The 22,986-nt window shown below is 53.2% G+C and overlaps 1 protein-coding gene across 1 annotated transcript in view; it reads left to right on the top strand.

Moving 5' to 3' along the window:
- Positions 1 to 22,986, top strand: part of RNF43 (ring finger protein 43) — a 33,205-nt gene that overhangs the window by 5,436 nt on the left and 4,783 nt on the right. Inside the window, exons 2-8 of the mRNA XM_072353652.1 lie at positions 14,639 to 14,761; positions 17,183 to 17,257; positions 17,849 to 17,980; positions 18,191 to 18,292; positions 18,537 to 18,692; positions 19,231 to 19,333; positions 19,679 to 21,196. Coding sequence (XP_072209753.1) covers positions 14,639 to 14,761; positions 17,183 to 17,257; positions 17,849 to 17,980; positions 18,191 to 18,292; positions 18,537 to 18,692; positions 19,231 to 19,333; positions 19,679 to 21,196 — 2,209 coding nt within the window. The remainder of the gene's footprint in view (positions 1 to 14,638; positions 14,762 to 17,182; positions 17,258 to 17,848; positions 17,981 to 18,190; positions 18,293 to 18,536; positions 18,693 to 19,230; positions 19,334 to 19,678; positions 21,197 to 22,986) is intronic.

Genomic DNA, 22,986 nt, shown 5'->3' with positions numbered 1-22,986 from the left:
TGGTGATAACCACAACTTTACTGAACTGCCTGATTGGTTCAATTATTTGTCATACAATATGCAGCGTGGTTTAAAGGAAGTGTGAAATGCTGAGTGGAGAGTTTCATTTCTTGTGGGTTCTCCCACATCCATTTATTGTCATGTTAGATGGCACTGAGCCTCTTCTATCAGCACGCTGGGCAGCATGGATACCCACAAAAGGCTGGGGGAAAACCAATGACTCGGTTGGGTTTCAAAGATCGGTTTTATCACATTTGTCAGAGGGCATTAAGTCAAAGGTCTGTACCTGGAAATGAAAGGTCAGGGCTCTGTGATGATACTTGTTTCTTGAGGGAATCCCGTCCATGCTGTGAGCACCCTCCAGAATGGCTGCACAGCTGAGTTTTACCCCTTTTGTGCAAAGTCACTGCAGAGAACTGGGACTTCTTGGGATCCACTGACCTACTGCAGTGCAGGCAGCTATCGCAGGGCACGTGAACTGTGTGTTACAAGCACACGGAGCTTCTTGTTCCATTGTCTTTAAAGGGAGGTGAGGCAGCTGGCTCAGCAGCACGTTAGCCACATACATCTATGTGATCGCTGCTTGACGCCAGCTGAAATGATCCTTAACTGGAATGACCTTGGTGTAGGCAGAGGAGCTTTGCTTCATTTCCAGGTAAAGATCTTTTTTCCTTAAAACATGGGGAAGAGCTGCTCTCCCTGCCCAGCAGAAGAGAAGGGGGAGGTTGGTGTATCTATATCCCCAGATCCCAGAGGGAAGTAGCTCTGGGTGTCTGTTCCCTTCCTTGCTCCAGCCCCGTCGCTCTGAGTCCCTTCCCCAAACTTGTCACCAAAACCGCAGAAAACGATCAACATTTTTGCTGGGTCATTTGCTGATGTTTTCATGAGTTAAGTGAGCTCAAGGCAAAGTCAACCGCAGGGTGAACAGCAGGGGAGATGGAGCCAGGAACGGGTGGAGGTGGGCATGGGAGCGGAGCCGCCGGCGTGCTGCTGCTCATTAAAGCGCACACCAAGCAGCCTGAGAGCCTTCTTTCAAGTCTTCACAATCAGCTTCAGAGTGGCAAATTCCAAACAAAAATATGGTTTCATCTGCAAATGTTGTCACCCCATTCGTTTTCCCTTCCCCGGGTAATTTATGGATATGCTGAAATGCTCCTCATGGGAACCTCCTGGCTTCCCCTGTAGTGAACCGTGATGCAAACAATTCATTTAGTTTTTTTGCAAATATTTTTTGAGCGCATCTTTCATTCCCTGCGTTATTTGTTAGCCACAGAAACTCACTAATGGGCTTCTTTCTTTCTTCTGATGTGCTGAAAAAGGCTGCTTTGTTTGTACGTAGGCCCCTAGCATGTTTTTCCCTCTCGGTCAACCTGCTTGCCAGGACTGTGGTCCTTTCTGCTCTCACCGTTTGGATCCACGTTCCACTCCCCAAAGTTGCCTTCTCCTGCAGTTCTCCTTTCCTTTACTGTTCACTGTTGGCCTTTGGGGTTTATGGAGGGTCCTTTTGCCCACTGCCGTACTGTTGCTTCAAGGCTTTAATAAGAGACCTCGAAACGGTTCTGTGTCACCTGCAAACGTTTTATCTTTTTCGTTTATTTCCTAAAAGTCTTTTTAACTACTTCCTTCATTCTTAGGATTGGTCACGGTTGGAGGTTTTTACTTTTCATTGTTAATTTTCCTGTACACACATTGCAGGGCCACTCTTGCGTGTTTCTGCCCTGAACCAGACCCCTGTGACCTGTGTAGGGTGGTACAACCTCCTGTCCCAGATGAAATCTGTTCTCTCATTTCAGAGCAGGCAATTCTTTTTACCCGTCTTGACCTTCAAGCTTGGATTTTGTGTCTCTAAGGTATATGTAGATACAGATACTACATACATATACATATATATGCACACACACCTGTATATGTACAGTAAATATGTGCATTTCTTGATGCACGTTGCATTCTTGCGTGACAGATATCAGATTAACATCCCATTTTTAGGTGCAGGAATTAAGAGACAAAGCTTACATCCAGATTGCAGCCCTGAGTGCACAGTGCCTGCTGCACTGGGGACCTGGAGGAGCACTGTGCTTTTTAGCTGCTCGCTCAGGGGAGTGCTGAGTGCTCTGCATTGCCTTTTGAAAACGTAATGAATTGGAAAATGTTCCTTTAAGTGACTAGCCCAGAGCTAGGCACAGAGGCAGAGCCTGAGTCAGGTACAGACGAAGGCACCGATCGAATGTCTGCAGCACTTAATCTCTGCAAATGTTAATAAAAGTCTTAAGCAGGCAACATGTTTCCTCTTGTTTTGTTATGGTTGAATTTCATATGCAGACGGCATGCCACAAACCTCATTTTCCCTTGCCGTCCCTTCACACCAGCAGCAGCTTTCCCAAGCCTCAGGCACCGCAAGCTCTGACTCATTTACTTAATATTCCTCTAATGGAACTGCCCAGAGCTCTGGACCTATTCTCCTCCAAAACAATCTTTCTCCTCCCTATTTTTCCACACCCTGCACTTTCTTCTCAGCTCCTGTCACATTCCTCATCAGTCTCTGGCTGAGCCTCCTGGAGCAGACCTCAGACCCTCCCTCGCTCCCACCCCCTTCCTGCCCGGCTTCTCCGAGCCCTGCCAGCCCGGTTGTGGGGATCAGCTGCTCCGACATCTCCAGGCTGGTGTTGTGCAATGGGGGGCATGGATGAACCAGGTGGAGCTGGCACCCTGCAGTAGGATGGTGCTGGCGGTGCCGGTGCCGGCTGCTCACAGAGCTCTGCTGGGCTCGGTGCCTGTACAGGCAGGTCTGCTCGCCTCAAAGACAGCGATCGGATTCTCGCCCTCCGGGGGTTTCCAGCAGCGCTGGGTTCAGAGGAGCCCTTTTCTTTCTGCTGCTGTTCACACCCTGCAAAGAATTTTCTATCAACAAAAGAAATGGTTTTATAGTCAGCGATGATCAGCCCCGGTCCCTGCATGGCGAGGGGGTTTAGGAGGACCGGGGGGATCTGTGAGGGCCCAGGGGGAAGCCTGGGAGTGAAGGCGGGATAGTGGCCAACAGCACAGGGCAGGAGAGTTTGGGCTCTGCAAGACTCAGCTCAGAAGTGGCAGCAATTGAAGCAAATGCCAGAGCAGCCCCTAGAAAGAAAGGGGAGGTCCCTGGATGGAGCTTCGGTAGATCAAGGAGACTGCTGGGGAGTCTCATCAGCACCAGGTTTATGAGCTGTGGTTCTCCGAGTTCTCTTGGAGAAAATGCATGCTGTGTGTTTTGCACTGCTTTGTTTTCACACGTGTTCGTGTAGGCGACCAGGGAATTTAATTGAGCTCTGTAAGCAGAGGTACCACGGAGCGGTCGTGGTCCACAGCTGCTGCTGAGGGCTTGTCAGCAGGCCTTGCAGCTGGAAGAGCAGATGTCACTCTGTCATTGGGAACGTGGAGCACAGCTGGCCAGAATGTGGGCTCTACCTGCTCTGAAACACAGCAGCCTCCGGTATCTCCTGGAGCAGGTGCCCATCTGCCATCAGTGTTATAAATGTTTTCTGCTGGGACACAGAGCTTGCTGGGCTGCAAAACCTCTTTTTGAGTTACCCAACCATTCTTCACGTTTCTATAAAGCAGCTGCTGCTTCCCTTTGCCATACGAATGTTCCTGCATGTGTTTGTGATGGTGGAGCCTATAGCTTCTAGAGGAGATGGAAGTGTGATCTCAGAAGCTGGGCTCAGTAGTTTTCTTGGCTTCCATGAATGTGTGCCAAGGCTGGTGAGCATGGAAAAGAGTTTTTTTGTGTTTGGATAAGGCAGCTTTTAATGTCAAAGTTGAAAGTACTTTTCCTTAGCAAAAAAAACCCAGCAGCAAGTCATTCAGAACTGGCTGAGCAGGCGACCGTCCGAGCAGCTGTGCTGAGTGCATGGCATTTTGAAGGAGATTTTTAGGGCTTTAAAGGCAGACCCATGTCCATGTTGCACCTCCTTTGAGATACAGCAGCCTTTGAGCTGTTTGTGTCAGTTTTGTTTGCTTACTTAATTTTAAAACGACCACATTGGCAGAGGGATTGCCACATCATGGTACTCCAGCAGTGTCCTTTGATTTATAACAGCTAAATAGCAAGGGGGTCAGTGGCCAGCTGGCCACCAAAGCAGGAAACTGGATGACAACAAGAATAAATAGAGTTTCATGGAGCTGGAGAGTCTGACAGCGTTAGAGGCTGGAAGGATGGATCAGCATCCAGAGTGTTAGCTGCAGGACAGGCTCTCAGATGGCTGCTGAGCTGTGTGCCAGCAGGGCTGGCAGTGGGAGCAAGCAGCACATGCATTCATATCCCTCCCCACACACATCCATGGGCCCAGCAGGAACAGGAGCATTGTATTGCACACGCAGGTGAGGATTTCTGCTGAGGATGGGAGGAGGGACTGATGCAGTTTTACAGAAGGGGCGTTTCTGCAGGTTTCCAAGGAATGAGAAGCAGCCTCCGTTGGACACAGCGCTGGGAGAAGCAGCGTGTGGGAAATCCCCGGGGTTGGAAGCTGAAGTGATGGATGAGATCGGTGAGATTATAGAACTGGTGAATGAAAAGTATCGGCCGGGCTGCACACACAGGATAGCAGCGCTGTCACTTGGAATGCATCGAGAGAACAGTGGGTGCTTCGCAGACATAAAGACTTGAGCACAGAGCCAGGAGGAAAGCACGGGTGGGGAGAGTGGCCAGGAGGGGCTGTGACACGTCCCACGTCTGTGAGATCCAGCGAGGAAGGTCATTTCCATGCTAGTCTTACAGCTTTGGATGAGGGTTTGAACGCTCCTCCAGGAGAGGTGCCACCCCCACTGCCTCACTGCAGTCTGTCCAAGTTGACCTTAGTGGTTTCCTGCCAAAAATACCTGTGAACAATAATGACTCGTTAATGATTTATCCCTGTGTTCGCAAGTGCTGCACTGATTCCTAATGTACCAGAAACCATCAAAGCGGTGCTCTGCAGGCTTTAAGGTTTTGGCTACGGTGGCTTTTTGTCCTTACACAATGACAGTAATGCAGACTGTATGAGGAAACGGAGATCCTGGTGGATTGGGTGATGTAAATGCGTGTTATTTGATGTATTGTAGGAGTCTCGGTGGGAAAATCAACCAAATTGTAGTGCTGGAGAAATCAGCTGAACTGTAAGGAAGGACTGTCCCTTCTAGAGCCTGCACGGCAGCCAATGGCCACATCAGCTGCTTGAGGAGTTCCCTTCTGCAAGGAGATCTGCCAGTTGGCACCGCTATGGCTGGGTATGGCTCTGGTAATGGGAGCTGTGGGAGCAAGCTGTGTCCTTCCCTGGGAGATGGACAGCTGTCATTGTCACAGAGCAGAAGTAATGCAGGCTTACGGCACAGAGGGACGGGATGCAACGTTAAAAAACCTGTTCTCTGTGCTTGGAGCATGGCTGTGTAATAAACCCTTGATCAAACATCCTGCCTCGGTGCGGGAGAACACAGGGAGATGAAAAGCAGCCGATACACACAGAGGCAGAATTTGTGATTGCAACAACTCCAATCCACCTCCACCCTTCAGAGCCAGGAGGAAAGGCGAGCAAGCCCAGGAACTGGAGTTTGCGTGAGTCAGTTCAAGTGTAGAGGGCTGATTATCCACAACACAGTGTTGTTTTATCACCAAGAAGCCGTATCAGGAGCTCTAGGCAGTTCTAGATCCTCTTTTCCAGCGATCATTCTCTGACAGGGATTAGAGAGTCCTTTCTTATTAAAAACAAACAAACAGCAGAACAACCCAATCAGAAAACACAGAATTGGCTGGTGCCGGGCTGTCAGCTCCTTCCATTAGATCCCCTCATCTGCAGTAACTGGAGATAAGAGAGAGCTTTCCATCCAGTCAGCAGGACTTTCTGCTTTCAGAGTGTCTTTTTCTCCTAACTCCAGTGACTCCAGGTGTCCTTGCTGTCCCCACGCTCAGCTCCCTTTCAGGTCTTTGCCCCCTTCCATACTGCTAGAGGAGAGGTTTGTAGATGGGAGTTGGATCCTCCAGCTGAGGTGATGCCACAACTCACCTACTTTCACTCCCTAAACAAACCCTCTGAACGGCTCCTTTCCCATTCTGATGAACGAAATAAAGGCTCCTAGAGCTCAGTCAGGCTGTTCCATTTCAAAGTGAGGCTGGTGAAATGGTCGGGTGGCCTCGTGTGAAGACAGCAGTAGGTGATCTCCTACTGGTCACATTCTGTCAGGCAATGAGTTATTGTGCTTTCTGCCCCGTTGGTCCCCGATGCCATGTCTTCCCAGCTCTGCTCTGTCCATGTGGTGCATTCACAGCTCTGTGCTCCTCTGAACACTGCAGCAGAGGTGCCTGAAAACAGAAATTTCTTCACTTTTTTGGCCTCGGTCTCTCGAGTGCTGGGCCAAGAGCTGTGTCAGCCTCGTCCCTAAGAACCTCTGTGTGGAGACGTGCCCTTTGGTGATGAATGTTGGGTTCTTCAGAGGCTCCCAGCAAGCTCAAACTAAGGGGAAAAGTTATGCTTACCTACTTCAAGCTCCTTTCAACATGCCAGCCAAGCTTATTGAATGCCTGTGCAATCTTTGGTTGGAATCCCCAGGGTGCAAGCTCGGCTACACGCAGAAAGGTCCCAAATGGAATCAGTTCTGAAACCTTTCAAACTTTTCTGTTTAAACTGGTGCAGACCTGTTGTGTGGCCTTAAAAAGAAAACATGCGTGTATGTTGGAAGTGAAAGTCTGCAGCTGTGCCAGGGCTGGGACCCAAACACCCCTTCTTTATGCCTCCTGTAGCAGGAGCTGAGCTCAGCATCCCCAAGAGCCCAAAGCTGCATTCCCTGCATTCCTGTAGCTCCTTAGATGTCAGTGATGTCATCGATAGCAGCCAGGGAAATGTGGATCCCAGAGGGCCCAAGCTCATGTCTTAGCAAGTAAGCGTAGGAGGAACTGATTTTTGCAGTGTGCTGTACTGCACCAGCAAGTTTTATCCAATCAAATCACTGCAAATGTACCTGCATCTACGTTTTGTCCCTTGGCAACACCACAGCGTCCAAGAGGAGTTGTTCTTCTGTCCATCACCAGCCATTCTCTCATGCCAGTGAAAACAACTGCATCTGAGCAACAAGGCAATGGGAAGTGGAGCGTGACGTGTGACCAAAGAGCAAGGCGTGTTTTCCTTCAGCTGTTCTGCGTTCTTCACCATTATTCCTGGAAGCTGCTGGCACTCCGTGTTTCACACGGCGGGTTGGTGCCACGTGAAGGCACCCCTTGTAAACTCCAGCCTTGCTGTCATGGACAAAGCCGTGCCAGCCTGCAAAGGAAACCCGTTTGCATCTTTTTGGCAGGACAAGCATGCTTTGTTTTGGGAACACAGTAGCAAAACTTTAATGCAAATTTTCATCCTTCCTTTTTGTTCTGTCCTTTCCTTTAGATGCTGGCATACCTGCACTGCTGCAGCCTCCTGGCAGGCAGGCCATCCATGGATTGCTGGGGTGGCTTGCCAGATTTGAACCCCCGGCTGCACTGAAGCAGAAGCTTTTAAACAGTGCTCTGTGGACCACAGATGCCTTGAAGCCGTGGTAGCTCAGTCTGCAGATGGCCTACTGACCCGCATTAAATAACAATTTCCAGCATAAGCTTTGGTGACTGGGGGAACCGGACTGGGGACCTCAAATCAGTTTGTTTCTTCCTGGTTGTTCTTAGGAAGCTTCTTTGACAGGAGCTTCTGGGAGACGTCGTGGCCCAGATTCGCTTTCTGCTGGCACCGGAGGCGGCGCCGAACCTCCTCTGGGTTTGGAGGTGTAGGGCTGGCAGTGGGATGGAGCGGTCATCGGAGCTGTGGCATTTCCTGCCTCGGAAGCAGTTCACTGTGTAGCCTCAGTGTTACTTGAATGTGGCTCTGTGTTACCCGTCTGTAATTAGAGCAGCTTGCCAGTTCTTGATTTCATCCCTTCATTTCTACAGTGTTTCCAGACCTTGTGCAGTTTGCCCCAGAGAGCTGGGGTTTGTTTTCTAAACCAAATTTAGGCAGGTCTTATACCTACACCTGCACATTTCCAACTACAAGTAACAATGGAAGCGATTTTATCTAATCTCCCACCACCTGGTTTGTTCTTGTCCACACTCTTAGGCATGAGGGTGTTGAAAACACTTTTGGCAGCAGTAGCTTTAAGCTGTGTAACCACCAGCGTCAGCACAACCACCCAGGGCTGTGCAGGCAGCATGAGGGGAGCGAGGTACGGGCAGCAGCGGCCTCGTGCAGGCAGGGAGCAAGGGAAAGCAACCCTGGCTGTGTGGAGACTGAAGGAAGGAGAGCAAAGCAGTGCGGGCAGAGCCCTCAGTGATGTCCTGCAGGGAAGAGCCTGCACAAACAAGCAGTGCCCGGGGGCTGCTGGGTGCTTCGTCTCTGTGTGACCCGGTGGCCGGTCCCAGCACACCTTGCAGAGCAGAGCCGTGACTTTCTAGCTTGAGGAGCGAGTGCTGAAGGCCCCTCCTCTACGGCAGCATTTCAGCGCCGAGCTTTGGAAGGACTCCAGGCCAGCAGTGAAGGGCTCTTTGATAATATCTGACGGGCGGGTAAGAATTTTGGGCAGCGGCCAAGATACACATTGCCTGTAATCGTTAACTTAGTCTGTAAACAGTTCAAACGGCACTGAAGAGGCCGTCAGTTATTACATTAGAGGCAGCCTTTCATCTCCCCGCTCAGAAGCCAGCCGTGCAGCGCTGGCCCCCGCTGCGCTGACTGTAGCTGCAGGTCTGTAGGCAGGGCAGGCAGTGCTTGGTCATACAATGCGCCGCTCTGAATGGCTGACCTTCAAACCTTCGGTGCTGAAGCAATAACTAAATCATTAGTTTCCTTTTGTTCTGCACCTGGCTGAAGCCAGGGATATTTGTGGGGGAGGGGGCGGGATACGGGAGTTGGACGACGTTCCTGCTCTGTTGCACAGCTCAGGACCCCCAGCAGGGCTGTCTCCTGACCCCGTGCCCACCGCATGCCTGCATCTCTTCCCCGGTGAGCACAGGCTCGTGGCATGTAATGGCCAGGCAGGGCTGCCCCACTGCTGGTTTCCCCAGCAGCAGCCCTGCTGATGGTTCAGGCCCACATCGGGGCCTTCAATGTGAAGGCAACAGTCAAGGCAGCAGTGCTGCTGAGCTTCATCTTCAGAAGAGCACTGGAGGATTCCCCAGCCCGTGTCAACCTGGGGAGAGCCCCTGGGCTCTTTCCAAGAGCTGCTCAGCCCTCCTGGAGATGTGTGATGCTTCAGTAGAAATAATGGTATCATCTGCCCCAAGGAGAATTTCCTTATCCATCTTTGCTCTTCTCGATCTGTTATCTCTTATCTGGAAGAGCAAGAATGCTTTCTGGCATTCACTTTCAAGGCTTTAGCTTTGAAATCCACTTTAGGAACTTGCCAGTTGAGGAAGCAATGTTCTTGTCTGTGTGGTAGAGTGGCCTGGGTTTGGGTGAATGTTTGCATCTGGCCCATCGCTGCAGAGTTGCCTCTGGCATCAGAGCTTTCTGCTTCATCCATCCTGACTGGTGTGTGTCTGTGCCATCCCGGAGCTGGCCCTAAGTGAGCAGACAGCTCCGTGTGGTGATGGCACGGCTCTGTGCTTCACGTGATGGGATGGATGCCTGTTCAATCCACACTGCTTGGGTTGTGCCTCTTGCTGAGGGGCGAGGGCTGGCTCAGGGGCAGCACTTGAGGGGGTTTTTGTGGAACGGTTTTAAGCTGTGGGCTGTAAAAGGGGTCAGTGTGGTGCAAGAGGCTGTTGTGTAAGAGAGCACTGGGGAACTGGGACTGGTGGTGGCATTTTCCCCTCTAGGGTATATGGAACAGGCAGTAAACACGGGTTGGATGCACTTCACTTGGCCTTGACTCTCAGACTGTCTGTGCGTGCTCCGAGGCAGCAGGAACATGAGCTGTTCTCCCGTGACTTGGGCCAGCTTGCCTTTACTTTCATTTAGCGGAGTGAGTCAGGGCTGACCAGAGAACCTCCCTTTGCCTTTGATATTCTAAATGGACCAGAAGAGTCAGGCAGACATCGCGATGAAATGTTTCCCCACATTCCCTTGCTGACCCGTATTATCATTGTAGAGACCATGCAAGAACAAGTGACACCTGCTTTCTGTGTAGCAGACCTCTCTGTCTTCACTCCAGCAGAGCTGCTAAAGGACAGTGAAGTGCTTAGAGTTTTCTCCAACACCGTGGCCGTTCTTGTGCAACTAGACAGAAAAGATCCAGACTTGGTGACTCACCTTCAGCATCTAGCCCTGCAAATGGGGTAATCAAATCAACATCGCTGTTGGGGTTCAGCACTTCTCTTTGTTGCTCACCGGCTTTGCAATGAGAACAGGAAGGAGATGTGGTTGTTGATTAGGGTCTGATTTATTGTGTCAGACTCCCAGACACTGCTTTAGACAGTCTTAAGACATGACAAAGGTCACGAGCACAGGTAAGGGACCGGGCACAGGAGCGTGGCAGTGGCAGCACGTCGGTCCTTTGTCTCCTCTCCCACCTCCCACCACACCTACAGGAGACAGGGATGCTTGGCTGAGCTACTCACATGCAGAGGTAGGACCGGAGTCTCTCTAAGAATAATGTGTTTGTTATCAGCGTTCGTGTTTGTCTGTGACTCATATGTGGGTAAGGTGTGTTTGCTTTTATAACAGATCTTGAAACTTTATGCAGGGAAATTAAGAAGCCCCATATCCTGATGGCCAGGCTTCATGCCCAGGAGTCATGGAAGCTGCAGTTTTTCCTCAGGCCCTTTGAAACACTCTGCAGTGCTCTTCCTTTCCAAACCAGCCATTTCCATCTTCAGTTCACTCCATCTCCCAGCCTCACCCTTTCTGGTTCTCCTACATGTTTCCAGCAGCATCCCACAGTGCTCTTCAGCTCCAGCTCATGTACCAGCTTTTTTGTAGCCTTTCCAATAGCTGTGCCTGCAAGTAGTGACAGCTACAAACTGGAGTTGTGTAAGTGGGGCTTCTGCTGAGCTGATACATCAGAAGGGTTCAGATAGACAGGGAAGACCCTCATCCAGGAACAAACATGTTCACACAGTGTGAGCTCTGGAGGAGGTCAGGGAGGAGGATCTGATGGCTGAGGCAGGGCTGCTTTTCAGAGCTGGTAGGTCTCCCTTGCTCCTTCCTGTGGTGATCCTACCGCAGGTGCCTGGGCTGCATCTTCTGGTGGGCCCCAGTGAGGGATCTTGGCCAGTCATTCCCACCACAGTCGTTTTTAGCAGCAGAGCAGGGAGGATGCTGGTAGAGCAGTTCCTCTTGCTTTCTTGAAACCTCTGAAGGTTCATCACTTAGCTCAGAGCCTCACTGACAGACACTCAGCAAGGATGAGGATGAACCAGTGTGGACCCCACTATCCACAGATACAGAAACGTGTGTTCTGCCCTCATGAGCTCAAGTGCTGTGACGCCTACAGGACTGGGTGAAGCAAGTAGGTCACTGGGGAGCAGGTATCTCTGGACGATAAGCAGTGGCACAACAAACAGTGCCTGAGATGCTGCGTGCCCTCCAAAGGCTGCTGCTTGCCATGCCCTAGGCTCCTGCTTATCTCCTCCCCGTTGCCAGGCTGCCTTGTTTTGTTGTGCAGCTCCCTTGCTTTTCCAACAGGGGACTTCCATGTGCTGAGCCTCGCTGCACCAGCAGCCCATGCAAAGCAGCGATGGGAACGGCAAACTGGAAAAATCAGTGCACGCTTCTCACGCTTGAGTGTTCCCCAGAGTCATGTGCGGGAGTGAAAGGGATGAGGCCGCTGGCATATGTGCTGGGTCAGAGCCCTGAGTCACGGAGCTGCTTCCCGTGGGCAGCAGGAGCCTGCAGGGTGGAAGAAGCTCACCCAGCTCTCTGGCACTGACCACAGACCTCAGCTTTACATTAGTTCTAGCCCAAATGTCTGTGGTGAAGGTATGTGTGCAGCCTGTGGTGCTGTGCTGTGCACCCACACTGCCTGTGGCTGCAGGAGGAACGTGGGCAGCACAGAGGTGGGAGGATTCAGGTGCAGAGACTGACAAGAGGCAATGGGGAAATGCACAGCCCCCACATGTGAGGGGAGGTTGGAGGGTGAAGACTCCACTTATGGACACCTAACACCAGTGGCACGGGGGAGAGGCCTAAGAGAGAACGAGGTGTATGAATGAACCTGCCTGAGAACGTGGTGTGTAAATGAGGCCCACTGAAGCTCCAGCACAACAACCTTCTGCTTCTGACAGCAGACACTGTCAGATGTGCGGTGCCCTGTGATGCTCATACATCCCCTGTGATGCTCATACATCCCCTGTGCCGGGCAGGCAGTGCTCAGAGCCGGGGCTGGCAGCCTCCCGGTTGTGCAAGGCAGCCTCCACGGTTTCCTGTTGCACCGATGTGGCTAATTGCTTTTTAATCCGTACCTTTGGCATTCCCAGCATCCTGCGGGAACCAGCCGTGCCGTTTGACCGGACCGTGGGTCAGCTCCACTTCTGTTTGTTTGAAAATTCTTGCCTGATAATTCCACTCGATGGCCCTTTTGTTGGAGGAACAGTAAAGAATCGCCCTCCATTTGCTTTCTCCATATTTTCTGTGATTTCACGTAGCTCTAAAATATCACATCTCTACCAGCCTAAAGAGCTCGTGTTTGATCTCTTCTTGCACAGAAACATTTCCTTCTCCTTAGTGTGGAGTGAGCAGAACTCGTAATATCCGAGGTGTCGACACACTGCAGCTTTATCTGCTAGATTTGCTGGTTTGGCTTTTGTAATTGTTCTGCAGCAAGGCCTGTCGGTCTGTTTGCCTTCTGACAGCTTCAGGTGATTCAAGAGCCGCTTCCACAGGACTCCCTGCAGTGACAACAAGCTCTTTCTTGAGTGCTACAAGCGGACCCAGGGCTGCTGCTCTCCCGGTGGCTGCGTGTTCCGTGTCCACTGCTTTGTTTTCCAGCGTTTGCTGTCGCTCTGTCACTCGGGGTCAGGAGATCCTTTATGGCCGGCGTGAAGTTTACCAGCTTGAATATTAATGTGTTATTGAGAAACTCAGCTGCTTCATTATTCCTCTCATTTTCCAAATCCTTTGTGAAAACGTTCAGACAATGCAGTTTGTTTCTGGGGCTTAACTGGGAAATGTTCTCCATTGTAAAGGCTGACCTGCTTTTTCTGTTCTTGGTTTGGGCAGGACTGCATAATATTCTGTCATCCTTCATAGAACAGAAGTGGAGATACCAGTGTACAAGATCAGCCAGACTTCCCCTGTTCTTTAACTTGCTTTGCAGAGCCCTGTAGGTTTGCAAAGCGTAACTCCTTCTCCAGAAGCACAGCTGGCTCATCCCTTCCCCTTGTCCTGCTGTTTGCCTGGGGGCACCTCGTGGTTATCGATCTGCTGTTCCCAGGTTGCCTTCAAATTCTCCACGTTCAGTTTTGCATTTGCTACATCCCTTTTTCCTGCGATCTATTGGTTGATGAGTTGTCCAGTGCTGCTGGGAGCCAGTCCATGATGTGCAGTAGGGCCCTTTGACGGACACTTTCTTGTCCCGTGCTCTCTTTCCTGAGCCCCTTTCAGGGGGATTTTGTCACGATGTTCCAAATCAAATCAAGCCTTTTGTCTCATTCCCCACGAGCAAACTGTGTGGAGCACTCTGAATTCGGAGAATGCGGAGAACACCAGGGCAAGGCACGCACTCAGCTCTGGTGCTGGAGACCTCGCTTCACCAGCCTTGTCCCTGGAGCACAGATGGCTCCAAGTGGTTCTGAGAAAAAGAAAACAAATGGTCTCTTTTCTATGGGCACAGCTGATTCAGTGGGAACTAAATAAGCCTGAACTGCAGCAGGATGGATTCAGATAAGTCATCAGAAACTGCTGCCATGCGGGGGAGAGCGCAGCTCTGGACTGGATTGCCTGGGGTGGGTGAGGAATCTCCATTTTTGGAGGTCTCGAAAACAGGTTCAGCGAGTGTCTGTGAGGAATGTTTGAGGTCTGGCTGATCCTGCCTCCAGGCAGCAAAGTGGGATCCGTGACCTCTCAGGGTCATCTTTTTTTCTGCTGCCTTAGAAGTGAAGCCCCCAGATGAGCAGCTGGCACTTCCCTGCGCCCGGGGCATCTCCGTGGGCAGCTGTGCAGGTGGGCTCCTGCTGCTCCGTGCTCAGTGCGGGCAGGTCGGTGCGCAGGCAGCAGGGCTGCTGGGAAAGGCTGCAAGAAGTTAGAAAGACGAGTTTGGTATTTTTGGAGGGATGGTGTGGGTGGAAATGATAGAGAAGAAGGAGCTGCCACAGGGTAAGGAAAGGAGGGCAAAAAGGGGCAGCAAGCGTGTAGGGATGTGGGGGAAGCTCTGCATCCTGCTGAGCGGGTGGCAAGGAGAAATGGAGTGACAAAACCAGAGGGTTCACAAACCTGACTGACTGGATTTTGCCCCTTCTCTGCCAGATTTGAGAGGCTTCCTAAGAGGAGAAATGACTTCTTGGTTTGGTGGTGGGTCCACCTTCCCCTGGGCTATTGTCCTGGTGAATCAAACCTTTGATTTGCATCTTGTGTCATTCAGAGCCTCACTGACACTCAGACATTGCTGTGGGATGGAGAGATGCCCACTGGGTGTCCTGCACCCTCTGTGCAGGTCCTTGAGGCACGGATGGTTTGCAGTGGCCTTCAGCCACCCATCGCCGAGCCTCAAGATCTGAGCTTCCTTTGCTTCTGTCCCGCAGTCCCACCCGCTGTCCCTGTGCAACACCAGTGAGGATGAACACACGGAGTCAGGATTCATCACCATTGTCAAGCTCGAGCAGCCGGATCGAGATCCCAACCCGTGCCTGTCGCTGGCTAACAAGGTATGTGCAGAAATGCCCCAGATGGCACCAGCTCAGGAAATGATGCGATACAGGAAAGAGCAACGGTGCAATACTTCACCGGGTGAGGCACGTGAGGGATCAGCACTGATCAGCACAGACAAAGGCAAACCAGACAGACTAGAAATGGGACGTGACTGCCTTGGTTACCAGCTATCTGCCTTCCGAAGGAATGGGAATCTCAGAGGTCTTCGGGCTGGGTCTGTGTGGGACAGTGCCTCCGTGAGTGGCAGTTACTGTGTCAAAAGTTGAGGTCACTGGTACAGTTCTCTGGTAATAAGGAAGCCAGGTGGGAATGAGGGCCATTTTAAGCCTTAAAATCTTGGTGTCTCTGATAAAGTTGAGCGGATAGAGGCTAACATTAGCTTTCTCGTCAGGGGCTGAGTCTGTGTCCTTTCATTGTCCCTGTACAGAGCACTGTGTTATTTTCCACAAGCTCTGAACAAGCACGAAGAGCCTTGTTTAGCTCTTTGCTTTGTCTGGATTGCATTCGGGTGGTGCAGCCTCGCTGTCTGCTTTCTGTGCATGGTGACGTTCTGCTGGGGACGGGCTCCTTTCCTGTCCTTGGCTGCAGAGGTTGGGCACAGTTTGTACCAAGCAGCCCTTCCTGCAGTGTTTGTTTCTTGGAGGCTGTGGTGACAAAAGCAAGGAAAGGGGAGCGATGCTGAGACGACCCCTGCGATGGATTTTACAGCTCCAGGCTGCTTTCCCACAGCCGGACAGGCAACCAGGTGGCAACATCCATCCCTTTCTGCACCGGTGGTGCCGGCTGCCAGCCTGCCTGCAGGAACTGCTGCTGCAGGACCTCTCCAGGGGATGCTCACAGCTCTCTCCCTCACGCAGTACCACAAAACACAGGCAGATGTTCTCCAGCTGGCTGTGTCCCTGGGCCCTGCTTTGGATCTGTGCCCTGACTCCTTCACCCCCTGCAACTGCCACCCTTCTGCACTGGGGTTTGTCTACTTCTCCGTCCTCCTGACTCCTCTGCCTCACTTCTTCCCTCCAGCACTACGCAGATCTGTCCCCAAAGCTTTGGCTGGCATTTCTCTTTGAGAGCACAAGGGCAGCTGCAGGCTGTGGCTGGTGCTAGGGCAGAAGCCTTGCTCCCTTGGTGTGCATTGCCTGTGGCAAAGCTCTGCATGCTGAATTGCAGCGCTATATCAATGCTGATAAAAATGGCCGTGTGCAAAGTGTTATCATAACCTCTCCTGCAGCTGTCACCCAGCCAAGCAGTGCACACAGACAGCACTTTTAAGCCCAGCATGAGAATGACTCCATCAGCCACCCGATGCACTTTTCTGCTTCTGTTCTCTGAGATGCTCGCCCTGCTTCAGCATCTGAGCTGACGTTGGTAGGAAGGAGTATGATCTGCCTGGGTAGAAGCAGCTGTAGAGGACACATGGAGTCAATTCCAATCGATTTATTCCTATTCCTGCTGCATTGTTTGCAGTGCTGTGGTGTAGCTTTTCCCCATGTGAAGCACTGATTCCAAATCTGGTTGTCAGACTGCTGAAATCTCCTAAACCAACGTGTGAATACTTCCAGTCCTTAAAGGGGGAGAAGAGCTGAAGGGGGCTGACACAAAGACAGTGAGCACTCAGCAAGCAGGCCTTCAGCCCAACCTCCTGGAGCTCCGTGCTCTTCCCTGCCTTCTCCATTCCATTCCTACCCCCGAACCCCACAGCCAGCCCTGACCTCCGGCTCCTCCCCACCGATGAGATGAGCTCGGAGGCAGCTTCCCCGGCGCTGCGTTTGATATTGCAGCTGGGAAGCTGCAGCACTGACCTCTGGCCTCTGAGCTGGAGTTTGGCAATGCAGCGGGTAAACTGCTGCAGCAGCTCCGGCAGATCCCTGTTTGCACAGGCGCTCGGGACGCCCAGATCAAAGCACTCCGCATGAGTAACAGCGGCCCAGCCCTGCACTTTGTTCACGTTCCCGGCTCCCTTTCACAAGAGCTGCCTCTGCCTGCCTCGAGGGCTTGGAGGGTTCGGTGAGAGAATGTGGGTAACTCGGTGAGGTCCTTCAGCGTGCTTTGAGCTCACCGGCATGGTATGCACGCTCAGTTGTGTGGGTCCCAAAGCTGTCCTCATCAAACTGCAGCAAACGCTGGGCAGTGAGGAGCAAGGCAGGGCTGATCCTGCTTCTCACCCTGGGCCTGCAGCCCAGGGATCACCTGAGCCTCTCCCTGATGGCACAGAGGACAGGGAGCAGAGAAGGGAAAAGCAGGCACTGCTATCACTGCATCACAGCACCAGCACAGAAACCAGGATGTGAGCTATTTCCTCAATCTGAGCATAGGGGATCTGTCCTGTGAAGGGCTGGGGAGGCAAACATCCAAATGGTAGATATTAATGCAGATGTACAGTACAAAATGTTTACTGAAGCTTCTGTTCTTTTGGACAGGCAAAGCTGGCAGGGGAGCGTGGAGCTCGTGCAATCCTTTTTGACATTACCGATGATGAAAGTGCTGCCGATCAGGTACAGACCCCACAGATGTTACCAATTAATTGCGGTGCCCCTTCGCCGTCCCTTAATGTGCAGAGGTCAGGACCCCCCCACGCACATGGTGGGAGGTCCCAGGAAGGCAGAGTAGCCTGTACAGAGCGTTAGCGCTTCCCCAGCTCAGCAGGCAGCACAAACAGCTTGTAAACAGCACCTTGCTGCTCATGAAGGATATTTCCTCATCTGTTAAAGGTGCTTTCCAGAAGCTGAGTGCTTCCTTGTGGGAAATCATAGATTACCAGAGCCCACCCTTTAGGGCTGGTGTAACTCAGAGGAAAGCTGATTTCTCAGGTTTTCAGGCAGAAATCATGGCCACTTGGGGATGCTGTTAGTGATACTCTGGCTACAGGTTAACATCGGTGCTTCCACCGGCACTGCTCATCTCTGCAGTGGAATAGATTCCTTGCTGAAATAATCAAGGGATAATGGAAAGCATCCAGCACAGATAAGAGCACAGATAGGAGAGCTGTGCCTAAGGTCAGCAGAACCTGGAGATCAGACCTGGCAGGATCTGTCCTCCTTTCAGGCTGTTCTGGAACATCTCTCACCACGTTTGTTCCGTTACAGCTGAGAAAGCCCAGAGGTCTGAGTCAACCCGTGGTGCTGATCAGGGGCCACGACGCTGAGCTGCTCATGGGCGTCGTGAACAAGAACAGAGAGGCCCACGTGAAGATAGAGGTCAAGGAGCCACCGGCTTGGGTGAGACACGCTGTTAAATCAGACATCCATTGAAGTGAGCGTGCACTTGGACATGAAGTGTGCCGCCCTTTTTCTTCCATCTGTAAAAACCAAGGAAGCAGAGTTTGGCCAAAGATGATGTATCCAAAGGCACGGCAGAGACCAGAATTCCTCTGCTTAGCCTCTAAGTCCCATCCACAAGAGTAATTTCTTTCCTGTTTTATTCAACAGCCTGACTACGACGTGTGGATCCTTCTCACCGTGGTCAGCACTGTTGTCGTCATCATTCTGATTTTTGTCGTCCGCACGAAGTGCCAGCTGAACAGGACGCAGGTAAGAACCTCACAGAGCAGACGTGTCTGAGCAGACAGGAACGCATTGAGGGCAGCTCTGGACAGAGGTCTGGGAGAAGAAATGTGTGCCCTGGAGACAAGGCAGCTGTGTGCCTGGTGTGTATGGAGCGGACCCGAGGTGGGCTGGCAGCATCCCTTGTGCAGTGATGTTGTTCTCCTCCTGCCACACCACCATGACAGCGCATGGCTGAGCATCTCCTGAAAGCCTCCTTTCCTCTTGTCAGGACTCGGTGCAGCAGCAGACCATGCAGGCCATCGGGCAGCTGGCCACGCGCAAGTACCAGGCCAGGTGCCGGCAGGCGTCACGGTGGGACTCGGCCAGCAGCTGCAGCTCAGCCCCGGTCTGTGCTATTTGCCTGGAGGAGTTCACCGAGGGCCAGGTAGGCTGCAGGCATGGCTGTGGGTGAGCCTCAGCTCTGAGCTGTGGTTGGGCGGAAGCTTGGCGGGGCTGGGAGGCCCTGGGGAGGATTCCTTCAGCAGCTCCTGAAGGCTGGGAGAGGTTCAACGGTGATGGAAGTCTGTCTGCCCCTTGGCCTGAAGGCACTGGTCCTGCCTGCAGATTCCGGTTCCCTAAAGATGAGTCTCCAAGTGTTATGGAAGGGTATGATGTCCATCATGTGTCCATGATGAAGGAGTGAGGCAAAAGTGGAGTTTGCTTCTCCTTACCAGTCGGCCCATAATCTCCCTATTCCCAGCTCTCTGGACATCACTTCCTAGGGCTACGTGCAGTGAGCAGAACCAAAGATGCCAGACAGCTGCACAACCTCCTCCATACAAAGCTGGGCTGCAGTGGTTTGCTGCATATCTCAGATTTTTCCCAATGTTGCCTCCTGGAACATCCCGAGCTCCCCTCTGTACCCAGCTCCTGGGACAAGGTTCTGCTCACTCACCATCCTCCTCCTCTCTGCTTCTTTCTAGGAACTGCGGATCATCTCGTGCTCCCACGAGTTTCACCGGGAGTGTGTTGACCCCTGGCTGCAGCAACACCACACGTGTCCACTTTGCATGTTCAACATTCTTGGTAGGTATTTCCCAGTCAGGGGTGGGGGTGGGTGCAGGGATTGTGCCCAGGAGGAACATGTACCCTTTGGGCAATGCACGCAGTCAGTGCAGCACAGGAATATGTGTCTGTGTGTGTGAGGGTGCTGGGCAGCATGTGCATGGATGTCTGTGCATGTGCACAGTGAGATTCTGGGCTGGGGCACAATCTGTGCCATTTTCCGGGACTGTGGGAGTAGGAGTTGGGATGTGGGGCCAGGGCACAGGTGGGATGTGGCTGTGGGTGTGCAGCGGAGGCTCCGTGATGCTGGATCCACCGCAGCCAGGCCAGGGGGAGGACTCTTGATGCTGCCTTCTCTCTTTGCAGCCCGAGACTCAGTGGACCAGGTAACAGTGGCAGGCTCCAGGCTGGCTCCCCAGGACGTGGAGCCTGGACGGCGGCTGCACCTTTTCCGCCAGCACCCAGGACATTCCCTTTACCACCTTCCACATCCCTACCCTCAGAGGAACCTCAGGAGCTTCCCCTCGGAGCCAACCCACAGCAACCCCTTCTTCCACTCTCCGGAGCTCTCCCAGCTGGATTTTGGCACTATCCACTACATGCCATACAGGCCAGCCGGCTCCTTGCCTGCCTGTGGACACGCGTCCCCCCTGGCTTCCAGTTTGCGAGGCCAGCAGCACCCCAACCCTCCTGCTTGTGGGCAGCCCCCCCACAGGACGTGTTCCCTGCAGCCCACGCCGCCCTGCCTGGGGCTGAAGGCAGCCCTGGCACAGCGGCAGCACCGCGCGCCCGTCCCACGCCGGGGGATCAGCCACGGGCAGCAGCACAACAGCAGCGGCTCTGGGGAGAGCTATCTCACGGAGCACAGCGGGTACCTGGCGGACGGGCCGGGCAGCGACTCCAGCTCAGGGCCCTGCCACGGTTCTTCCAGCGACTCCATGTTGAACTGCACAGACATCAGCCTGCAGGGCATCCATGGCAGCTGCTCCACTTTCCGCAGCTCCCTCAGCAGCGACTACGACCCCTTTGTGTACTGCAGCTCAGATGGGCCCACCGCAGACAACGGGCCGGAGCGGCAGCGGGCGCTGAGGGAGACACGACCCAGGTCCTTGGACCTGATGGTGCCCGGCAGTGCTGCTCCAGCCAAGGCCCAGGTGCTCAGCCACATCCACTACCACCACCACCAGCACCACCACTACAGGAGGGATGTGGATTGCCCACCCGGCCGGGCTGGCCCGGGCCCTGGGCAGCGCAAGTCCCGATACTCTGGGGCTAAGGTTGGCTTTCACAGTGCTCGGACGCAAAAGAGGGCTGAGAAGAGCCACCACTGTCAGCAGCCCCTGGAAAGCAGGACAGAGTTGCAGGAGGCTCCTCTGGTGGGACAGCCAGCCTGTCCCCAGCAGGGTCGGGAGCCCCCACATGCCCCCTCCGCTTCTCCCAGCAGGTTGGACTTCAGTGTAGATGCCAACAGACATTCGGGAGCAGCAGGCACGTCTCCTGTGCTGCTGCCCCAGAGACACAGCTTACAGAGCCGACATCACCGAAGGAAAAGAAAGTGTCCCCTGGAGCTCGACCCCTCTCTCCTGCCCGAGGATTCAGCCTTGCTCAAAGCCTGTGATGCTCACATGCCTCACAGCCACCCTGCTGGCCACCGCTGCTCGTCTGAGGTCCAACCCCTGATTCCAAGCTCTCCCTTGCCCTGCAGCACGGGGTCTCGGCCGCTTTGGAAGTGTTTGGTACCTCAATCCAGCTCAGAGCTGAAGAAGCAGGAGGAGGGGATGTCAGGACGGGAGGGAAACTGTGCGGTTCCTGCTGGTTTCTCAGGAACAGGCACCCCAAGGCACAGCCTCCACCTGCACTGCCCGGCTCAGCAGTGTCAGCAGGGTGAGTCCAGTCTGGGTTTTTTCTTTTGGCAAGCAGATGATGAGGGTGGGATGCTGCAGGCAAGGTGGGAAGGCGCTCCGGGTGCCTGTAGGCTTTTCTGCAGGACCACAGGTGACAGAGGTGTGCCAGAGCTCACCCATCCTCAGGTGATGGCTGGAACGATTGGATGGATGAGCTGAGTGCACCAAACCCCGTGGTCTCATCCTAAAATAATTGCAGTGGGAAATAAGGCAGCTTTGTAGGGGTCTCTAGCAGACAGAGTATCTCAGAACCACATTTCTGGGTGTCCTTCCCTCGGTCTGGATGTTCTGATGGCAGAGCCCTTGTCGTTAAGGCTCTTTGGGCTTTACTGTTGCGGTCGACCCCAGCTTGCTGGCCTCAATAAGGAAGTGTGTGTGCATGGCTGCGGGTGGCACGGGGACAGACTGAATGAGTTTATGGATTTGCACATCCCTCCTGTCTCACCTGCCCCTGCTGTGTGGGAGTTGTTTCTTAGTGTCTTCTGGAAATTAGAAGTAATTAAGATCTGGCCCTTTGCCTAACTGCCCTAAGTCAGTTCTGCCTCCCTGCGTGAGTTTGAGAGCAGGATGTTTGGGGACTCAGCTCCCTGGTTCCTCTCAAATTGCAAGCTGCAGGCAGCAGGGGCAGGTGCCGGGCTCCCCTCCTCATCCTGACACTGACTCACTGCCGGTCCCTGTGCAAATCATTTTGATTTAGGTACCCTAGACAGAACTAGCAGCCTAATTTCTGGCCTGCAACTCGTGACTCACCGTGCCCATTGTACCACACAGATAATAACTTCCTCCCCACGCTGTCTATCCAGCCCCACACCCCAGCCAGGCTCCTGGTCACACTGTACCTGTGTGGAGGCAGTGGGAAGAGGAGAGGCCAGCTGGGCACAGGGCTCAGTGCGGTGCCTGCAGCCTTTTCTCCAGCACAGACAGTGCCTCTGTCCTCTGCTCCCGGTCTCAGGGCAGTCAGTGCTGCTTCCAGATATGGCCGTGGAAATGGTGTGGGGAAGCACCTGGTGAGTGTGACAGTGCAGGGCTTTGCATTGTCCTCTCCACCTTGCACAGCAGATCTGGATGTTCACCGAAGATCACTGCAGTCTGGGACTGATGGGGTCTGAGGAGAATGAAGGAGTGTGCAGCAATCAGGGAGCCATCCCTGGAACCGCCCATTCTGCAGGGCAGAGGCAAGCAGGGCAGAGAGGATGGAGCCTGTGCTCTTGTCCCTGCAGTGTACATGTGGATTATCTCCAGGTCGGGAGGTCAGCCTAAGTGATTTCTTGTTTGGCAGTAGAGGTGCAGCCATCGTATCTCTTTATTTCATAAACCCCGTACCACGAGACATAACTGCTGCAGGTTGCCCTTCCTGTTCTTAGCTGCTCCCTAAAGGAAAAGAATATGGGAAAAGAGTGGACGAAGGAGCAGACAGCTTTAGGGATGGAGATGCCTCGCGTGTGCAGCACCATTGCTTTGGCTGCCACTGCCCTGCTCCCCTTCTAGATGTGTGATGTTCTCTCGGTCCTAGCTCTGACAAAGCCCTCATCTCAAGCAGTGCCTGTTTCCTTCTCTCTGTCTCAATTTGCTGATGCTTTCTGGACTGTTGCAGCAGGGGTCCCCTGGGATATTTGCCAGCCCCACTTGGGCTCTGTGTGCCTGATGTGGAGCTCCAGGGCATTGCTGTGCTGTGACACTGCTGCTGCTCTGTGGGTTTGTCCCACAGGCTCCGAGCTTGCCCATCCCGATGGTGTGATGGGGAAGGCACTCTGATGCCTGCCCAGAGCC

The sequence above is a fragment of the Excalfactoria chinensis genome, chromosome 19 (assembly GCF_039878825.1).
Source record: "Excalfactoria chinensis isolate bCotChi1 chromosome 19, bCotChi1.hap2, whole genome shotgun sequence".
In the NCBI taxonomy this organism is placed as follows: Eukaryota; Metazoa; Chordata; class Aves; order Galliformes; family Phasianidae; genus Excalfactoria; species Excalfactoria chinensis.
The sequence above is the reverse complement of the archived record's forward strand: the minus strand, read 5'-3'. Positions and strand labels throughout refer to the sequence as shown.